General features: G+C 34.6%; 2 protein-coding genes across 2 annotated transcripts in view; both read left to right on the top strand.

The window, feature by feature from the left end:
• Positions 1-2,526, top strand: part of LOC104000428 (caffeic acid 3-O-methyltransferase) — a 3,285-nt gene extending 759 nt beyond the window's left edge. The window contains exons 2-4 of the mRNA XM_009422472.3: positions 854-1,164; positions 1,829-1,893; positions 2,121-2,526. Coding sequence (XP_009420747.2) covers positions 854-1,164; positions 1,829-1,893; positions 2,121-2,417 — 673 coding nt within the window. The 3' untranslated portion in view covers positions 2,418-2,526. The remainder of the gene's footprint in view (positions 1-853; positions 1,165-1,828; positions 1,894-2,120) is intronic.
• Positions 2,527-5,250: 2,724 nt separating this feature from the next.
• Positions 5,251-22,659, top strand: LOC135625668 (uncharacterized). The gene is made up of 15 exons (XM_065130753.1): positions 5,251-5,283; positions 5,969-6,660; positions 8,517-8,807; positions 11,856-12,035; positions 13,901-14,036; positions 15,006-15,337; positions 17,020-17,149; positions 18,586-18,711; positions 18,838-18,882; positions 18,991-19,070; positions 20,552-20,648; positions 21,536-21,625; positions 21,691-21,744; positions 22,285-22,350; positions 22,429-22,659. Exons 1-15 carry the CDS (start codon positions 5,251-5,253, stop codon positions 22,588-22,590), a joined length of 2,514 nt encoding a protein of 837 aa, XP_064986825.1. The 3' UTR covers positions 22,591-22,659.
• The last annotated feature ends 47 nt before the right edge of the window (positions 22,660-22,706 follow it).

Here is a 22,706-nt window from a genome sequence, read left to right as displayed (position 1 = left end):
ATATACGAGTTGTGAGCTTGTGCTCACCTTGAGACCTGAATAGACCTCCCTAACTGAGAGGGTCTGATAAGAGCACATTTAATCCTACACCATATCCAATGGCTCCCATCATAAAGCCTGAAGAGGAGATGAGTGATGAACCTTATCAGGTGATGCTCACCGTGGAGCATTTAAGAGGAGAAGAGCAGTGATAGACGTTATGAAATAGAGTCCACACCAAAATGAGAAAATTAACGATATCATATTTAGGCTCGTAAGAGTTGGAGAGTCAATACCTAATAAGAGCCAAAAGTAACTCCTCTCCCTAAAGTGGCTATTCTAACATAACAAAATCATGGATACAACTCACACTAAAATAGAATAAAATTAGTGATGAATCTTATCATATGGCACGATCGACCCTTAGGTTTGAATCCAAGTTGAGCCAATTTTGATTCATCACTAAAATTCTTATGATTTTTTATAAATAATATTTTTCTCATATGTTTTGTTTTTGACAAAGTTAAGTGACTAAAGATCTTGGGAATGTTTTCTCATATATTATTCTCATAAATTGGAGCACATTATTCGAAGAGAAAAAAATATTTTTATCAAATTTAATTTTACTATTAACTAAAGATCTTGAGAATGATGTTAAATATTATATCCATAGATAATCTTGACATATCAATGAGTTAGTTGGCTATTTGTAGAAACTTTACAACAATCAATTTACTTTTACTAAAAAAAAAAAAAAAAAAACAAAGGTAAGTGACTGATTCGAGTTCAGAAATTTATGATTGTTGTTGCTTTTTGATAGCTAATTGCTTCTTATTTAGTTTATGTATATTGTAAATACTATAAATAATGATAGGTACTGTTTGAAGAATGCAATCCTACATGGTGGTGTTCCCTTCGACATAGCATATGGAATGACAGCGTTCGAGTATCAAGGTGTCGATCCAAGATTCAACAAGGTATTTAATGAGGCTATGAAAGGCCAATCGACCATGATAACCAATAGGCTATTACAGATCTATCATAGCTTCGATGACGTGAAGACGCTTGTTGATGTTGGTGGTGGCATCGGTGTTTCCCTTCACATGATCACCACCAAGTATCCTCACATCAAGGCCATTAACTTCGACCTCCCACATGTCATCTCCGATGCACCACCTTTCCTAGGTATGTATGGTTATTAGAGTGATTATATTGAAAATTCTTATATTATATATATTTTTAGAATCAAAAGATCTTGATTTTGATGTTCTTTTGCTAATCTTCACTTTGCAATTATAAATCAATCTTAAAGGATTCTAATTAGTATCCATATAAATAGTCTATAAACAATCGATAGATGAATATTATTAATTTATATTTATCTATTTTGATTTAATAATTCAAGGTTATTGAACTAATCGATCGTTTAGTTATCCTAGTGAGTTAGGACATCATGAATAACATACATGTATACATTATCACCGATTTTAATGAGAAAGTTTAGTTTATAAAATTTATAGATCAATCAATTATCCAATCAAGTTGGCCAATGAGATATCTCCATGAATGTTATAATTGACAATAAGTCGATTATGTTTAAACTTTTACGATGAAATAAAGCTTTTAGAATTTGATGAATATACTATCATTAATTTAGATTTGAGCATAGTGGAATAATTAAATGGTCAATTCAATACAAATAAGAGTTCTTGAGTTATTTCAAATTATGTATGATATTTGTGTTTTAAGCATGAAATCCATAAAAATAATTTCTAAATTTTATGAGTTAGGATCTAACAAGAAGAAACACTTGTATGATATTAATGTTACAAGTTACTTGAATTTGCAGGAGTAGAGCATGTTATTGGAGACATGTTTACAAGTGTTCCATCAGGTGATGCCATTTTATTGAAGGTAATGTTCTTTAGTGACTTGAGACTTCCTTCAAAATGAACAAAGCAATTCATGGTAATATAGAACATGATGTCCTCATTACTTGCATCAAATGTGAAGAGAGATCACCATTGCTTCAACCCAAAAAAGCAAACTAATTGTTGTAGAATTCAACTCTGAATTCTGATAACTAAAATTATCATTAATGATGTTCAAATAATTGATGCTCTCAATTGTGGCAACCACAGTGGGTTCTTCATGATTGGAGTGATGATCACTGTGCAAAGATACTGAAGAACTGTTGGAAGGCTTTGCCACAGAAAGGAAAGGTGATAGTGGTGGAGTTGATCCTCCCAACACTTCCCAAACCTACAACAAAAGCCCAGTGTGCATTCCATGCAGACCTTGCAATGCTGGCTTTCAATCCTGGAGGAAAAGAGAGGACTGAGGAGGAGTTTGAAGCCATGGCAAAGGCAGCAGGGTTTTCTGGGTTTAATGCTACTTATGTGTTTGCTTGTGCTTGGGTCATGGAGCTGATAAAATAGATCTAATTATGTCTTAAGGACTACTTGCTTGTGTTGGCATTATGCTTTTAGCTTTGGTGAGTATTGATATATCTACAATATCTTTATGCAAGATCATAATAATTGCCACCATATACTCCATGGATGGACTTTTCTCTAATATATATATATATATATATATATATATATATATATATATATATATATATATATATATATATATAAAATGTATGATTTCATCTTTGTAAATATGTAAGTTCCATTTTAAATTTAGCAAGTAGCATATTAGCCCATCCCAAGAAACCAAAATTATAGAGAGACTCCTATTATGTTATTCCCTATAGTTGATGATTAACATTAATATTATCATCAAATTATGTTACTAAATTGAGTCATGATTATATATATATATATATATATATATATATATTCCATGGAATTATCTGTTTTCTGAGGAAGAATAATAATTATAGAAGAACATAATTTTATCTGAAAAAATGTTTTTCATGTTCTATATTTTTCCTTCAAAATAAGTAAAGAAAACATTTCCAAATCCTTTGCCTTTAGTTTACATTTCTTTTACATAAAATAAATTCAACAAAAGATCCTTTACCCTGCAATCAAATAAATCTATGATCTGATAAATCTCACATAGTGTGATCTCCGGAAAATATGTAATGAGACTTCTAAAAAATGCTGCTAAAGTCCAAAAAAAAACATAAATTAGTGACAATTAATTGTTCTTTGCTAAAGTCCAAAAAAAACATAAAAAAAAATTATGGTACGCATCAGATTATAATAAGCAACTATTCAGTGATTCATCAACACCTCTACGATATAACCTAATGCCTAATGTATACAGACCAGAAGAAGCTACTTTCCTGCATGAGTCCCTAAATCCAACTATTTATATTGCATGATGTGAATTCGGATTCGGAATCCCAAACTGTAGGGTATTCCTCGGTCATATATAACGAAACGTTGCCATAGATCTGCTGCCAACCCAAGAATTCTTCGGAGGAGGAGGAGGAGGACGAGAAAGAGCAGAAACAATGGCCAATCACCCCACACTGCAGAGAAAGATCGAAGCACTTGAATCAGAGTTCGGAAAGCTCCTGCAGCAACCTATGGCGTTCGCGTCCGAGAGCGTTGACCTGTTGAAGATGGCCAAGAAGATCGATTTCATGAAAAAGATCCTGAGAGCTGAGGCTGACTCGCAATCTACAGATTGCTCACAGCACATCAGCTGCATTGCCGACAAGCTCTCAGCTCTCGAGAACACCTTCCTCGAGTGGGCAGAATCCATGGCCGGCCATGAGGTTATCGATCACCCTGAGACTTCTTCGCCTGCCTTCTCTGACATCGAGTCCTGCGCGGTGGTGCATATGGATGATGAGAGTGACAGAAAGGATGCTGAGGACGAGAACAGGTGGGGAAAAGAACAGGAGGAAGAGATGAGAGCTGACGACGAAGGAGAGGTCGAAGAGGATGAGAAGAAGGAACGGGGCGTGTCTTCCATGGATAGCAGCAGGAAAGCCATGAGATTCGTGGCGGCAACTCTGGTGGTGGTTGTGACGGTTTGCTCCGCAATCGCAAGCTTCACCACTGAGGAAGAGACTCTGTTCCTCGTGCCGACCTGAATCAAATACTCTATTGAAGCTTAAGAAGAGTCTCGTGGACATCACATACATACCAATCCATGGAAGTAGTCACAGCAATACTTTATTTCGTTGTAGCAGTTTCTAATAGCTTTTTATCTTTTAGTAGCAACATATACTAACAATCTTTTGTTTCTAGCATTACTTCATAATATACCTCTAAAATAATATGAGAAATTACAATTCCAATTTACCATTATGTTTCAACATCATATTCCAATTGAAATAGTAATATTTCAATTGTTATATTATTGGGATTGATGATTTTTTTTAGATTTATGCATCTAAACTACCGTACTCAGTGCTAATTGTTATTGAACTTAACACAGGAGTCAGCACGGTTAGAACTAGATCGGGTCGAGGAGAAGCCTCACTAGTCGAGTTAAGACGAACCTTGGTTTGCTACTCTTTGCGAAAAAAGGGTTTATGTTGGGAGGGGATTCCTGACTTGACCCTTCTGAAGTTTAAGTCAGCTCGAGATGGTATATAGGTGTATCTCCTTGTCAATGGGGAAGGGATTGACTTTTATACATATTTGTTGGAGAGTCGACCATACGAGGCTCGTTAATGATAAATGATACCTCGGAAGGTCGATCCATGCTCTTCGCATGATATAGGCCTGTTAGATTTTGTAGGTTTTTATAATTGGATAAGATATATATAATATAACTAATTAGATTCTGATAACATATATTGCCCAATAAAAAAAAAATTCACTTAAAGTAGGATTCTTTAGGAGATGCTCGGAAGAACTCTCATAATTATTTGTCCTAAACCTTCTGCTCTCGTCTATAAATAGACAGGACCTAAAAAGAAGAAGAGAGGTTACACATCTCATAGAAGATTCAGTTGAGGGATTACACAGTATCTCTCTCGTATCTTCTCCCTAACCATTAATATAAGTGGTCATGTTCCTCTTTGCATATTCATAGCAATCTTGGATCTAGAAATGATGCCTTTGCAGATCAAACAGAGGTCTTTTTTCAGATGGCATCAAAAGGTACATATCGTAAAACCAGATCTAATTATTTGATTTCTATCCTGGCATAAAATATTGTTTCCACATTTAATATAGTATATTACAGATTGTATGCTAACAGGGTCGACGTGCACGCCTCCGTGCCGTGTGACACCACCTTACGTCATTGTGGATGGTTTGAGGTAGGGTAGTGCCGCCTCGTACAGATCAAAGCGGCATGGGTACGACTTCCATCGCCCTTAATTACGAGGTACTTTGTCAGTACGTATGTGCTATGTCGACCATAAGGTAGTTGCCACCTGTCACCATGCAAGTCGTGCCAGAATGTACCAATCTAAATCTACATTATATTTTTGGTCGAAATCATACATTCAAACCACATCCATATCCTTACGTGATAAAAAAATTCATATATAAATAAAAAATATTACAAATTTTAAAAACTTGGTCAACAAGATATTCAAAAAAATTTATAGATATTTTATGCAGTTCTAGATTTTAGTTCGGAAAGATTTGAGAAATATCTTGAATACTTACAGTGTTCCTTTAGTAAATCTAAAGTGAAGGAATAATTCAACTTATCATTATAGAACTTATTGCTTACTTGATATGAAAGATTATTTTTTTTATAGATTTAGATATGGAGTTCAAATAATGTAAATCTTGTGTTTGTAATTTTTTTTGATATTATTATTAATTTTTTTTTTATCCCCAAGAATAATGGTGAAGAGGAGATTTGATTCCAACACCTAACTAGTCAAGGCTTTTATGACTACTAACATCTTTAGAATTTTTTCTAATGAGATTTTGAACCCTTTTAAATTTTAAATTTTTTTAATAAATAGATCGGATATACATACTATCACAAAATAAAATACAAAATTTATCGGAAAAGATAAGTGTTGATAATTCGTATATTGAACTTTTGTTATCAGGACATCTCCCTCAGCACATATATTACAGACAACATACGGTGGTATTTAAAGCGTCAATCTGTATCACATCGGATTCGGATTCTGATTCTACATCAATATACGAATTTAAGACAATTATCGGATTCGGATCTTATAAGGTTGGCTCGGAGCCGCAGATTTTTCGCTGCCCTCCGCACCCCACGAAGGAAATCCCCAAGCTTCCACGACACCCCCTCCGAAGGAGTGGCGGTCAGAGATGCTCCAAGTCGCCCTCCGCTGCCCTTTTCCCCAGTCTTCCCTCCACCAAGCTCGATCGTCTTCTTCCTCATAATGCTCCGATCGAGTTCTCCACCGAGCTTCTTCCATGTACGCTTCGAGAAACCCCTCGCCTCTCCCTCTCGCTACCGCGTTCGTCCCGTGGCGGCCTCCTCGTTTTCTCCGCGCGCTTTGAGAACCCCGAGAGTAACTCCCACGCAGCATCTGAGATACGATTCGGCTTCGGAACCGGCTGCAGGGTCTGTTGTGACGGAGGAGTCGAAGGTTACTTCCGAGCAGGATGATGATACGCCACCCCGTAAGGAGCGGAAGGGGATATCCGGGATTTACGTGCCCAGGCAGAAGTACATCTCTGTTACCAAGGACGATCTCCTTGATGCCATCCTCACCATGTTCGGATCGAAGCAGGACGCTGAGGAGTTTAAGCGCTTGGCCATGTAAGCTTGCTTCCTTGTGGCAAAACATCGGAAATGAAATGACAAATGCATGGGATTCTTCTTTTCTAGCACACCATTATCTTCTGCTTCGGTTCAATTTGTTCCTGGTTATTGTAGGATTACTTAGAAGCCCTGTTGAAGAACAACATATGAGGTTCAGCAGATGTCTCTTTGAGAGACTGAGAAACTAGCAGCAATTACCAACGGTACGGACAAAAATATTAGGAAAGCAATGCTTTACGATAAAGATTTTGATTGGGTGGTCCTAATCCCAAAACCTTAAGCTTTAAGAAAGGACCGTACATATATACATACATACATATAGACATATAAAGTTATAACTTTTAACATCCTCTCTCAGGTGAAAGCACATGTGAAATCGAACCAAGTGTGTGGTGCAGGTCAATTAAGAAGGATTTTCACAAGTATTGATTAAATATTGGACTAAACATAGAGGGGTTGATACATTTTTCGAGCACATGACTTGCTCTCATACCATGATAAATGTTTCTGATTGGATGACCAGTAATCCCAAAAGTTTAAGCTATTAGGAAAGTACCCTATATATATTTATAACCTTTGACACTTAACAAGCTTATTTTTTATAGTTCCTTCTGAAGTGGAAATTTCCTTCCAAACTAACCTATGTAAAGTGCAGATGCAAATGCAAGAATTTAATGAACTCTTAGGAAAACGTCTGGGAAGGGTAAACTGCTATAATGCTTTGAAGTACTTTGATATTTGCTTGCATCTAGAAAGGAACTTTGTCAAATGGATAGAAGGTGGGTTCACTGTAAATGTGATAAAGCTTTTGCTATACCCGTGGTTGGGTACTTGGGTCATTATTTTAAGCTTTGAATATGATAATTTCAAAGCTCTATATGTTGATAAGGTCATCTTGTCAAGTGGATGGAAGTATCACAATTTATGTAACGGTCTCCGCCACAGCATGCTGCAGGGATAAATGACGTAAAATATTTAAGTCCTCTTTGAATTTTTGCTTCGCATTTGAATGGATTGGTGATCAAATCAGTCCAACTGTGTAAATATTATAGTAGGATACAACATCTTAAAAGGGGTTTCATGCCAGTATGAATATTTCTTTCCGGTTAGGGCTTCTCCAAAGACATTAAAAGGGGTTTCATGTTAGTATGAATGTTTCATGTAGGTAAGAATATTTGTTTGGGTTATGGCTTATCTAAAGACATCTTAAAAGGGTTCCATGATGGTACGACTATTTGTTTTGGTTAGGATTTCCCCAATTGTGGAAGGAGAAGAAGACTGAGTGGTTAGGTTCTGAGTATGTATCTTGTACTAATTTGTTGGGTTACCCATGCTCCTGTTTTTTTCCTTCTTTTTCCTCCTCTCAATATCTACTTGTTTTACCATGTTGAATTTTTGATCTGTCATTATGAATCGCAACCTAAGATAGGCCACGGCTGCAATTCTTCTTCAAAAGAACCAGAAACTCACTGTTGGATGCTCTCTACTAGCTCCTTAGAAGTTCTAAAGTTTTCAAGGCCGAGTTTATCTTCATTGACATTTTTTATAATTAATTTAGTATTTTCATTAACTTTTAGTGTCATTTCTCAAAGATTGCCATCTTTTTTCTCACAAAATTATTTAAGTTTTTTATGAGGAAGATATTCATGTTTGAGCCATTGTTATGTGTGAAGAGCCAAAGATGTTCTTGTTTATTTTCAATCTTGAAGTTTCTTCTGCAATCAGTGATTTTTGTCTATTCAATTATGGTGAATTGCTTTGTCATCATGCTGATTCTCAAGATTATTGCCATCTCATTATTTTTTGTTATTAAAAAGCTTTATTGGAATTAAAATAAATTGTCCTATCTTCAGGTGCTTGGATGCCATCCTTCATGCTGAACATAAAGGTATTTTGGAGGAGATGAGGGCTTATTACTCAAGCACATGTTCAAAAGAACGGCATGCTGGGCTTTCTTCAATGAAACTGGAAGAAGATGATTACAACAGGCAGCATATTTCAAGTGAGAGTTCTGATAGTACTGGAAATGGGGAAGCAAACAGCTCCAGAAATGATGACATTGATAAACTGTTATATCTTAGTAATGGTTGGGACCTAAGGAAACTATTCGGACGGTCTCCTGTGGATTCGATTCTTGGGTCAAGGTTAGTTACAGTTGTTCCTTTGGAGTATATATCTTGGGGATTGCTTATGTGATTTTACAGAAGAAACATAAGGTTACTATTAGAATAACTCATCAGAAAATGTAATATTTATAGCTTCTGCTTTGTGTCAGACCAGAGTTTGTATTGGACATGCACAATCAAGAAATCCCATGGCTGTCTTTTGATTGCTAAAGGAACCTGTTCTTCATATTATATATGTTTGATTCAATACAGATTTTGGTAATATAGATTGTATAGCCAAATTTTGATAGAAGGATTTAGGTGTTGCATGTGGAAGCCCATGGCTAGGCGCCAACATGGACACCATAATCGGAGCCTCAAATGTTTATAGGGTACCATGATGAATGCAGCTGGTTACATGCATGTAGTACTATGGCTGGCACCTTTACTTATAAAGCTCGTCTCAGTTGAATCTTGGTTATCCTATTTTTTAGTTTGAAAAGAATTTTCTGGACTCAGAAGCTGCATGGTGGGCACATATGGTCGACACCGTAATCTAGTGTTGATCTTTCAGTCTGATCTTTGAAACCAAGTGTTCATTTTGAAGAAGATTTTCTGATGGACCCAAAACCAAAAGGGTTCCAAGACTTGTTAATTTAACTTTGTGCAGTCCAAAGTACAGAATTATTTTCCTTGCAAGCCACTTTTATCTGTTAAATGTCCTTGAAGTATGGGACATTCATCAAAAGTACTATTTTTATTTTTTAGACTGTTATGTAGAACACAAACTGCAATATAATTAGCTTGCTTAACATAGGATCGAGTAGCAAATTAAGCTTCTATATTGTTCGGTGAGGATCCATGTACTTTTCATTCTTTTGACGATAAACAATTATATAATTTTTCTTGTGAGTTTTACCCAAAGCAATAGGTTGTCTTCAAACAAGGACCATTTCACATTGGATCATTAATACACCTAGATTGGTGCGTCATTATAATGTTATACCAACTTTTGTGGCAGATTGTTCCATTGACAAATCAAACAGAATATTCTTACTTTTCATTGCATGACCAAGTAGATATAATTGCTTATCCAACTTTAGTCATGATACTACCTGCAGCAGGAAGCTTTTCCTCCTTATAATTGGTGTAATCAATGGCCAAGTATGAAGCTACAAACACGGACCTTTTTGAAGTGATGTGATATATATTCATGGCAGGTGATAAAGATTTAGATTTATGTTACTTTGAGATAAGAAGATATAGATTTCAGTTATTTGAGAGAATAATATTAGATTTCAGTTAAGATAGTCATCTTATCAAAGTACTGGAATTCAATGAGCTCACCAGATATGAGAGACTTGGAACAAGAAAAATGAACTTTTGTTAATACTATACAAGCTTCATATATTTGATAAAGTGGTAATTAAATCATTTGCACCTTTTGTACATAACATTGTATGAAGGAAAAATATAGAATTTATCCTTTTTCTTATAGCTTGATGGCCACTAATGCTTATATTATAGTGATTCCGTGCCTTTGAACTATCCAAGGATTAATTGGACAGTTGCCAATACTAACCGGCAGCCAGAGTGGTATGGCTTGTTGCGGGTTGGTACCTTTTGGACTAGAGAGAAAGAGGGTGAGAAGGTTGGAAGAGGAGGCAGAGGCGGAGGCGGAGGCGGAGGCGGACGAGGGGGTGGTGGAGGAGGAAAGAGGAGGCGGATGAGGAGGAAGAGAAGGTGGAGGAGGTGGATGCATATTAGTAGGAGGATTCAATGATTTGCATGAGGAGGAGACTTCAATGAAATGGCAGGCAGAGGAGGAGGTCCTGTGGAGAAGAGAAGAGGGAGACAGTGCATGAGAGGGAGGGGGAGTCTTTGAGAAAGAGTTTGAGGGAATCAAAATTAGAAGATACAATTGTCAATATAAATGCTGAAAAAAAAAGAATAGTATAGGTATTGGTCTTTAAGCTTGTCCCCTAGTACCAGATTATACCAGGCTATTTGCTGCCCAAGTGGGACGAAACCGGATGAAATCGCCCAATCAACATCTTAGTTGGTTGTCAGGCTGATAAATGCAGGGCATATTAACCGATACGAGCAATATTTGATACGTTAATATTGTCTATTGGTTTTTATACATTTAGACAATATTTTATTTTTGCATTATGACCAAGTAATAGATGTCAGTCATTCCTTTTATTGGAGACATGTCAGTTGATTGGATGTGTTTTGATCTAATTTAAAAACCATTTCTATATAAGCTGAATATGTTTATAGACTTATAGTTAGATGGTCTGATCATCCAACTAATAGCAAACAACCTATACAATATGATCTTTGTGGTATGTTCACCATCACATAAATTCAGGTCTTGGCCTAATGAAATAAATCAAAGAATATTGGGATGTGATAAGTTCAGAATGTTTGGGCATTTTGGTTATAGATTGGATTAGTGGGATTCTGGTCTAATCTGAGTCTTATCCTTTTACAGCTTCATCATACAACCTGTAAATGACAAGTATTGAGTGTATTGACTCTCCTTATCTTTCTTTCTTAAGGAAATCTAAATATATTGACTGTTGAACACAATTTTAGTTTTGAAACTATCTGATCAAGCCTTTGGTTTGACTTGTATATTCACAGGTTAATAGTTTTGAAACAGACTTGTGAATTTTAATAACAGACTTGTGAATATATTGACTGTTGAACACAATTTTAGTTTTGAAACTATTAACCTGAAATAGTTGAAAATTCACAAGTCCTTGGTGGGAGATTTTCTTTTAGTTTAAAGTTTCAATCATGTCAGTCTTGTGTATGGTTTGTAATTATTAATCTTACTTGCAGATGTTAAAGAATCAATAAATCAATAATGACAGTACATCAATTTAAATAATGAAAGTTCTGAAGAACCATATTGTATGATTTGCCTTCTTAAACAAGCAGCTGAAACAATTTAATCCTGTTTTATATATTTGTAACTCTTTTCTTCTGTTGTCCCTATGGAAGAACTTATTAGTCATACTGTATAGTTTAGGTTGATCTGCCACTTCTAATTGTCATAAAGGTGGTTTTCAAATGCAGAGTTGCTGCTGCAAATAAATTTCAGCACTCCTTTATGAAGCTTCTACAAGATGCTCAGTTTGAAGAATTGTCAGTAGAGGATTTACTATTAACAAATGCATTAAATAATGACTATCTCTTGACACTCCCAGTATATGTGGACTGGAAAAAAGCTTTTGAATCAAATGCAATAATATTCAGGTGTGATCCTAGTCTTTTTATACTGGTAAAACATTTAGATTTTGATATTTTGCTTAAGCAATTGATTGTTGCAATTCATATATTCTTTTTATAGGTGTAGTAACATGAGTATTCTTGAGATCCTAAACACTTTTCCAGTGTATTTAACCTAATTGTCAGAATTAATTAGTTTTTGATTGTAATAAATGAAGTAATGATCTACTCTCATTTAAGCTGTAGTTAGAAGAGATGAGGTAATTACTAATTAGTATTAGTGTTACAAACATAGGTGGAGGAAAACCTAAAATGAATTTAATTTAAAGTTTAAACTATAAATTAAGATTTGAATGCTCTTAAAATATAAATTAAGATTTAAATGCTCTTAATGACAGTAAAATATACATGTAGTTCAACTTAAAAAGTTGGTACATTATGACTACTTGTAGCTTGTTGTATTCAGTTCATGGTGTAACTAAACAAATGTTTTGTACAGGCCAAAATCAGTTAGGCAAAATACAGAATCTAAGTCCAAAATTCATTAAAACTGATATGTTCATGATCAGTTAATCATAGCCATCAAAACTGATAGAGTGTTCCCTCTTTTGCCCGATGCATCCTGGTTTTGTTCCTTCCATTTCAGTCTTTGCATTCTTGGATTATTGGATATTTAAAACATAATTCTGTTGGCATACCATGGCATTCTCCCATGCTGAACTGGACAGTAGCTTCTGAATCTGGTTCAAACTTTTATGGCAACTGTTTTCTAAATCACAATTTCCAATGTATTTATTAAAGCCTTAAACTCTGCATGAAAGATAGATGTGTTACTCTGAGAATTGCTGAGCAACATACTAGCCTCGTCTCTAAATCCCACAATATCCTGGTGTAACTGGACGTTCCTGAGCTAAAATTGTGGCCTTTTAACCATTAAAATTTAGAAAACAGTCAGAATCTGATTGGTTTGAGCAGCACTGATGCCAATGCTTTCTCATGTGCTCCCAGTTTCATATGTATTCTGTCATTCTTAACATCAGATTTATGGTTTGATGTTCTTTACCTTCAAATTGGCTTATTCAATTGAACTGAAGATATTCCAACCCAATTCTGACTGCCATTTTCCATGGTCTCCCAGCATAGCCTGTTTCCAGAACTCATCTGTGATGCTGGAACATACAAACATCTCATTTTCTACATAGATGCACCTGAATTAATTCAACAATATTTTTCTGTAGATATTCAATAAATGTGTTAAGTAGTTTCAGAGATAGTGCTGCACAAAGAACAAATGGCAGCCTTAACATCATCAGAAACATCATGTACTGGAAGTCGATGAATAAACAATTATTTGTCCATACCCAATATATTTACTTGGTTATGTTTTCTATATTGCCATGTTTATTTAGTTTAGTACTTCTGTTAATGGATGAAAGTTTGAAACAGGAATATATAATAATTCATTTGTAAATCATATGTATTTTGGTAGGAATCTTAGAATAAAAATATGCTGTGTTTATTGTAATGGTTTGTCTTGTCATATAATTTATTTCTAATGAACTACTGGATGGGGAAGAAACTTTCAAAACAGAACTCAATACTTATTTTGGTCAATGCTACATATTGATATTAGTTTGCAACATATTCTTGTGGTAATATCTCGACAGCTGCTGCAGTGTTACAAATCTATTGGATGAATATTAAGGCGTGTTTTTGGTATCACTGAAATATTATTTGAAAACAAAATGGTGTGGATATGCAATTAGTGAAGTGCATATTTGACAACAAAATGTAGTCACTAAAATGGTGAAGTGCTTCTCTTGTGAATTAGTTTTCTTCCATGGTTATATCATTGTATCATCTATTTAGCCTTGTAGCTCAATGTCTTTCAGGCGTGGATATGCAACTGAGATGCAGAAGGGTTTCCTTATTGTTGAAAAATTAGATTATCTGCAGTCAAAGCTCTTGCAAGAGATTTTCTTTAATCTATCAAAACCAGTGAAAAGAATTGGAAGATGGCTTAATGAGGTTAGTTGACCTTTTTTTTACATTGATATTCCCTTGTATTAATGACATTTATTATGAATTTGTCTAGTCATCATGAGTTCTTGATGTTTTGATGTTTGTTTATATTTAGTTTGGATGGGCAAGACTAAAGGTATAAGTTATTTAAGATTCTATTTTTATTTTTATTTTTATTTTTATGTGATCAGTACCTAATTCTACTCCTCCTTTATTTTCATTTTATACTTATGAGCGAAGCATCACTATTGAACCATTTCATGAGAGATAAATCCTTCCAGCTGTGGTTTTAGTATTGTTCTTTTTTTTTTACTCCACATGCCTATATTTGGTTTCTTTATTATGAAAGAGTATTCTGAAGTGGATATGAATGATAAAATTGACTCCTGCATAAGTCAAATTGCAACATGAGCATGTAGCTTTTGCAATAGTGTCATTATTTCCGTGCAATTTAGCTTGCTATCACAAGTTTTCTCTTTTATTTTTATTGCACATGGATCCCAGTCCTGCACCAACTCATCCTGGTTCTTTCTTGTGAACCTCCTGTCATATGCAGGTTCAACTGGCTCGTAGGTTTGGCGGATCTTCTATTAAGTGAAGATTTTGGCTTCAACATCTTGATCTTCTAAAACCTAGAGACATTCATGTGCATTCATATATGTCTGGTTCCAAAATGCTCTTTGTTGCAAGATTCATATATCTTTTTAATAGTGCATCAAAAGAAATCATTTCAGACTTGCTTTTTCATATATTGAACCTTGGAAATAATGAAAGAGAACTTTACCATTCACTTTCTGTTAGAAATTTAGGGATATCTTGTGTCTTTCTATTTGCCGAGTGTTTTTGGTACTTGCTCTAATTTGTATTCAATTTCTTTCTTCAAGTTAAGTTGTCAAGTTTGTTTAAATTTCAAGTTGCCACCTCCCTCTTCATAAATTTAAGCTTCCTGTTCATATACTTTTTAGTTGACAACAGGCTTTGAAGCGTTATCATGAAGTGCAAAATATCGAAATTTGGATGGATAAACTGAAGATTTGGCTTAGGGAGAAATATTCTCCTGAAACTGCACTGTCCTATTGTGAAAGCACATCAAGAAATCATCAAGACACTGACCGGATAACAGATATTGATCTTCCTGTTTGGCTTGCTGCACAAAAGGCTGTCTCTCGTTACGAAGGGCTTTTATCACCTGTAGGACCTCGTGGAAGACTCATAAGACGAATGCTTGTTTGGTTTGGAATAATTCCTTCACTCCCAGAAGCATCAACTGACTTTGATGATAAAGTAAATCCAGAGACCAAATTGAGGTTAGTGCTCGTAATTTTTAATTTTTTTGCTCAACATTAGCCTTTTGCCCAACTTGGACTTGGATGTGAAAACATAACCACAGCTTCAAATTAGCTAAAGAATAGAAATAAATGAAAAATAAAAATATATTATTAGACAAAAGAGAAATGAAACGTGCCTTGTCTAATTAAATCTGTAGTAATATTCCTATTTTTTAGGTATGTTGTGTATGCTTCTGAGACCTGTGCTGATGTTCTTATTCATTTTCCAAATGTAATGGTTGGGTATGCTTCTATCATATATGTGCTAAAAGCCACCTGGATACTTGTAAGTTTGCAACTTGGGTTTTGTTTACATGGTTTGAGGATGGTTGAGAGTTTCATTTGTGACTAATCTGAATACAGTCAGCCAATACTTTGAGAACATTTCACAAATCAGAACCAAATCATGGTCTTATATCACTATCGACGTCAACATTGCTTTCACAACTGTAGCTATATGCTTGTTGTAGTCCGTTCATTCTTTAGAAGCAATTGATGAGCAACAAATATAGTTGGATGATGAGACGTCTTCTCCTTCAGCTTTCATACTTCGTGAGGTTCGCGAAGATGACAATGACGTGGATCATAGTATGTCTACTAATGATGGTGGCAAGAGCAAATGATTTGTGTCCTACTATGCAAACACAAACAAAAGGAGTGTGGACCGAAGAACAGGGCTTTAGTCATGCCACCAAGATTAATCCTCATATTCGTAACCTTCTTATCAGCACGAATCTCATGGCCAAAATTTTCATAGCCCAAAAGCAAAATATGTTATGGTGCATATGAGGTCTGTCCCAGTGGCACCATGTCTTTTGCCCATGCCCAATAATAAAATATTGGCGATGTTCTTCTTGCCCCATCCATGATAGTTTTTTTTCATCTGGATCATTCACTATGTCTAAGAATATATCTACTCTGATATCATATACAATCCACCCTAATATAATAATTGACTCATTAACTTGAAAGATCCGAGTGATTGATTTAAACTGCTTAAGTCTAAGTTAATACTAGACCCATCTAACCCTATAAATTAAATTAAATCTTTTTTGATATCCGATGTGGCACTAAATCATGGTGTGTGGTAGTCCAGGCTACACTGTCTAATTGGCTTGTAGGTAGTGGGTGCCTAACTGATTGTGTTATAAAGCAGTCCCCAATACCCAAAGTTTGCCAGCAAGGTGACAATGTATAAGCTGGAGAAACTAGTCAACTACCATGTGATGAGATGAATAAAGATGAATAAACATAGGCAGTAGACATTGACTCACAGGTTAATGGAGAACATGATCCTAAATAAAGAAAAATATGATAAGTGTCAGTTTTGAAGCCAAAACAGTTGAAACTTAAAATGTTTCTCTTTCTTTTATGGTGATGTGTGATCAGTATCAGAAAACCAAACTGTGTCTCTTGGTCCATGACTTCTCTGGAAGATGCTATATGAATTGTTGCTGTAGGTCAACATATACTTTCAGCTTCATATTTGTCCAGCACTTTGTGTTTCATGCAAATTTTTTATTTAGAACTGCCTGCTTTTACTTTTCATATATTTTCATTTTCTGCAATTCCTTTATAATTTTTAAATTCTTGTTTGTGAATATTTCTTGCTGTTTTAGATGCTGTGATGTATAGGAATTAAATAAAAAGAACTTTTTTAGGACAAACTTTCTTCCAAGGATAACTCTCAGCAACATATGGGAACCTGCTTCAAGGGAATCATGTAGCTATAGTGTATGGAAAATGTTAAAAACTGCAGCTTACATTCTATGCTCACAGTCAACCCTTCAGGTAATTGACAACTAACTTTTATACTTAGTGTTGAGAATTTTCAACTCTTAAATCTGAATTTTTCTTCATACAATTGTGTAATTTACTATCATCTTTACTACTAAGCATCTTTTATGTTGAGTATAGTCAAAAGAATCCCTTGTTATACCTTCTCTGATAGCTTTACCAAAACCGAATATAACTGCTGATTGATCAAGATGCTAGAGATGACGAGAATAGTTGAATTTTGTCACTGTGATGTTAGTATGAATGGATATAATTTGTTAGGGCACGTTTTAAAAACTGCCAGATTTTATGTGAACATGGATGCCTATTGTTTTCTTTTTAAGGCTTCTAGAAAAGATGCGAGGAATGTTGCTTGGAAGCAGTATATTTATTGGCACATTGTGTGGTATAAAATAAGTATGAATCTGACACTGGATGGAGGCAATATATGCTGTTGAATCAATAGGTAACTATCAAAGGTAGATTTAAGTCTGTCTCTGAATATTAAACTCAATGATAATTGAGTATCAGAATAGTAAGATGGTATGACAAATTGACAATCACTAATAAACTTTAGTTTGGAGTCTAGTATCTGTAATCAATAATATTTTATTGCACTTCAAATTTAATTAGAAATATTTGCAGAATGTAAGAAATCCGAAGCAAGGATGGAAGAAAATGAAAATTACACTGACAAAGGTAAGAAGAATGACAAGAAGAGTAAATGGAAGATTTGAAAGAGTCAAGAAAATGAAAGGAAAGGAAAGTGCTAAAAATTGAGCTACACTCACTTTATCTTTAGTCTCATGTGATGCCTTTAAACTTTTGGACCCCTTGGTTCTTGACTTTCTGCAGTAAAAGATTTAGGAGAACATAGAAAATGTAAGTGCTATGTTTTGAAAGCTAAGAGCAAACTAATGAAGTACCCACCTGATGGCCCTTTTTAAATGGGTAAAAATAAAATGCCCTACTGAACTTATAATGGCCCATTAAGTAAGTTTATATATGAGTTCTATATATGTCATTGAATTTTGTTGGTAGATATGTACACAATTCTTTGGGCACAAGAATATTGATTTTTTTTATTTTATTTCTACCTATTGACTTCAATAGAGGATAAAAGAAAAAGAAAATCATTTATATGGACATGTGCTAAGAAGGTCGATAGATGCTGTAGTTAGAAGAAATGACACAATTAGTATTACCGGTATGGGAGAACTTGAAGAATACCTCAGAAGATTTTACTATAAAGTATAAACTATAAATAAAGATTTAAATACTTTTAATTTAACTATGAGATTGATTTTTGTAGAGCTTAATGGCAACAAAAGATTTATGTAGCTGTCCCAAGTAACTAGTACTTTACAACTTCTTGTTGTTATTGTATATTATATCTACTGTCAGACATTTGTTTAACAGATGTTTGAAATTCTGTTTTGATTTTGTATCAGGAGCCAGCTTTTCAAGAACTGGTCCTCCTTTATAATGAGAAAGAAGATCAAAATGAAAATGACATACCTGGCATTGACCCTCTCCAGTTAAAGATATATGAGAAAATACCAATTCCAGATCTCCCGGTAAATTAATATAATTCTAGACTGTGGTAATTCTGAAATGGATATACCATTCAGCTTCTGCATATGCTGTCGTTTGAAGTTTATTTCGAAAACAAGCTTACATGTATTTGAATATTTCAAATGCAGGTTATTTTTCCCCACAAGAAATTATCTTTCCGTATCCTAGATACGGTATGTTCATATTCATGAATTTACTCTAAGGTTGATATTGAATAATAATCATAAGTTATTGACTATTATCTTTTGCCTCAAAAATACTTTTTATATTTTGTACTACAGGTGCGATTGGATGTTGCAAGCTTACTTGGATTGTTGGCATACTTTATTAATTACAAATTTGAGAACATTGCCTCTTCTCCGTACGCATGTGATACACTTCTAACTTCATTTTCATCCTGAAAAAGCAAACCTGCACTTTCATGAGGTTCTTATAAATATTAGATGAAAGTGAATTCTTAATTTTGGTTCTTTTGAACTGTGCAGTCCTTTCACTATGGTTATGTGCATCGATAAATCTCTAATTTTTTTTTGTTTGTCCTTTTGTATCTACTATCTATATCAGGGTTTGCAATACCGTACTGTACTGTCCAGTATGGGCGGAACATACTGGTTCGCCAGCAGACTGGCACGCGGGCCGCTCGTTACTGAGTGGTATCAGGCATCTAACCCTGTATCGAGCGATACGAGGTTGTATAGGGTGATAACAGTCGAAATCAATCATTACCAAATGGTAACAGTACTCTAATGGTTGATTTAACCGTTGGAGGCCTTCTCAAGGGTTTTTAAACCCTTTCCTCCCCTCTATTTCAATCCATTTCACTCTCAAACTCTCTTAAACTCTCTCAAGCTCATTTTTTCTCACATTCTCTCTCTTATTCTCGTATTTTCACTCTCCTAAATTCAACAAAACAACAATTTATGGATTGAATCGAATTTAGAAGGTTAATTTGGGAGGATTAAGAGGAAGAATGATATGGAACGGACCGAAATTACGAACCTTACACAAGGCTACTCCTCAAAGCCCGAAAAGAATATATGACATTATTCTTGCCTAATTTATATTAGTTTTGCTAAAATTATACTAAATGTATATTTATTTCTAACTTAAAAACCCTATCATACAATACGAGATAAAGAACCCTGATCTATATATCTAGTTATACATTAAAGAGCTTGTTATTCTACTTTGGTCTTTCACTATCTATGCTTTATTGTTTGAATACATAGTCGAAGGACAACAAATTCTTCTAAGTACAAGATAATCTGCTATTCAATTTCTCTGGAAATTGTTTTTCTCAGAGAGGACAGAGTTATAGAACATATTCATTGAGGAAATATGTGTATAATATAGGTTTGAGTGAGGATGTGGATCTAAGTTTTCTCTTTTCAGTTTTTATGTCACAACACTGGGGCCTTCTTAACATATTCGTAATGAGAAGTTCCAAACTAAGTTGCTGATTATTTGAAATTGTTTACTTGGCACACATAAGTCCATTAACAGTTGTCGTGAACTTGATAGCTTTGTAGGGCCTGATGATCTATTTCAAATGAAACTTGATAGATAGTGTGTTTTAGATAGATGGAATAGCTATTTGTATTAGAAACACTGTAAGAATTAATATTTTATAACCAAAGGATTATAGCTGATGGAAAGTATGGTAAGATGTCATGATTCAGTGCATACATGGAACATCTCTGCATAGTGTAAAATCTCCTGTGTTCTTCTGTCTCTGTCTTCTAGAGGAGTTTTACCTCATGTTATTGTTGTCTGTAATCACCTTTTATTTGTCAAGTTTCTAAATCAGAGGGCTTCTTAAATATCATTTTTCTGCACAAGCAGGTCTGCTGTTCTTCTTGATGTGATCGCCATCAGTGCACTTATAATTTATCTGAGTCGAGTAGTGTTAGGTTACAAACAGACTTGGGACCGGTATCAGGTGAGTTCAATACCTATTAAATTGCTTAGTTCTGTAAACTCAATAAACTTTCTGCAAAGGTATCTTATTTTTAATAATGATCTGTTTTTGTATAACAATTGTTGCTGTTGGTTTTTCATTGTTCTCTGCCTGTACCATGATTTCATGAATAACTGCCTTCTCTTCAAGAAGTGGATAATATCCAATTTTTTTAGTTCAAAGTTTTTTTTTTTGTTTAAATTATGTTCAAATTACCTAATAAAAGGTGGAGACCATTACATGTGGGAATATTTTGTGGATCATGCTTTTCATGATGATCTCATCCCTAAACAAGGATGTAAACTATATACTATTTAACAAGATCTTCAATTTCGAATAATACCGTCCGGTACGGGCGGTATGTACTAGTCCGTCAGTAGATCGGTACACGAACCGCCCGTTACCGGGCGATATATATATATATATATATATATATATATATATATATCGAACGGTATACTGCTCGGTATACAATACCGTACCGAGCGAATGTCGAAACTCTGGTACGGTATGATATTTCAATCCTTGCTATTTAAAGCTAACTCCAATTTCATAATTAGTCTAGTAAAACAAAGCATGCCTCTGACCTTTTAATATTTAAAGCTAACTCTAATTTTACTCAACTTCTAGTGTAAAGCTAAATTTTAGGAGAAAAATCAAAGTTGGTCAGTGACTGAAAGCATCAAACTACTAATACCTATTCCAATCATTAAAATATTCATTGATGTACATTATAATTTTGGCCTTCTTGTAACTCTATAGTAAGGTAATCAAGTAATCTTGGCATGAAGGATTATTGCTTTTCTTTTTTTATTTTCTTTTGACAAGGATATTTTCAATAACAACTGAATGCATATATTTGTTTTCAGCTGCTGGTTAATAGAACCCTTTATGAGAAAACTTTAGCAAGTGGATTTGGTTCGGTTCACTTTCTTGTTGATGCTTCTGAACAACAGCAAGTAAGAAGCTCTTGTTTAGAATATTATTTTCGTTTCTTATCTTTATATCTTAGTATTTCATGCAGTTCAAGGAAGCAGTTCTGGTTTATGCAATTCTACTGCATCCTGAAACATATCAGGTACATTAGCTCTGTGTTCATTCCAAGTGGGAATACAAGAATGATATGTAGCTATTACATGAAGGATGTAGTTGTATTTCTCTAGTTTTAGTGTTCATATATTTTGGTCAATTCAGTCACTTTAGCCATGTTATGCTCATTGATTTCCACTTTTGTATTTTTCGTTGTTTTGAAGAAACATCAATGAAGTAAAATGGGATGCCAATCTAACAACTGACACTAACTATAATTGTTATTTTGGGGATTTCTTTTCTAGTGGTTTAGACAATTTTCTTCATCACATCTGTGGGTTCTTTTTATTTTTAAATTTGGTACAATGAATACATTATCTGTCACTATCGTTTAAAGAAAGGATATAATTAATCTGTGGTTTCATTAGTGTTCCCTATGGTTTAAGAATCTTATGTTTTTATAAGAACCAAGTGAAAACTAAAAGGGATCATGAAACACGGTTAGGATAGAGATTTTTTGTTTTGTTAAAGGTAAGTGATGAAGACCGGCTTTGTACACATCTTATAAAATTTGTTGTTCAATATGCAGATATCATGCCGCAAAAATATTAAAGATTCATGTGAGAAGTTCATGTATGACAGATTTAAGGAAAAGGTATGAAAGAAATCCTTCTTCAAAATATTATGAGGTGTGCATAAATTAATAACAATATTGAGTGTTCATTTTCTGCAGATCGAAATGCCTGTTGACAAGGCGGTTGATACACTGATGAGGCTGGGCCTCATGTCTGAGATTTCTGTGCAAGGAAATATTGCACTGAAAGTTCTTCCTTTTTCAGAAGCCTTTGAGACCCTGAGGAAACGCTGGACTGAATTGCTAGAATCGAAGTCATGATCATTCCTCTCACTTGTATCCTAATTGATCTTATCGAGTATAATAGAATTACAGTTATTATTCCAACTACATTATTTCTTTGCATCATCCTCATGAAGACACGCACACTTCGTTCC

This window comes from Musa acuminata, chromosome BXJ2-10 (genome assembly GCF_036884655.1).
Source record: "Musa acuminata AAA Group cultivar baxijiao chromosome BXJ2-10, Cavendish_Baxijiao_AAA, whole genome shotgun sequence".
Lineage (NCBI taxonomy): Eukaryota > Viridiplantae > Streptophyta > Magnoliopsida > Zingiberales > Musaceae > Musa > Musa acuminata.
This window is presented reverse-complemented; position numbering and strand designations above follow the sequence as displayed.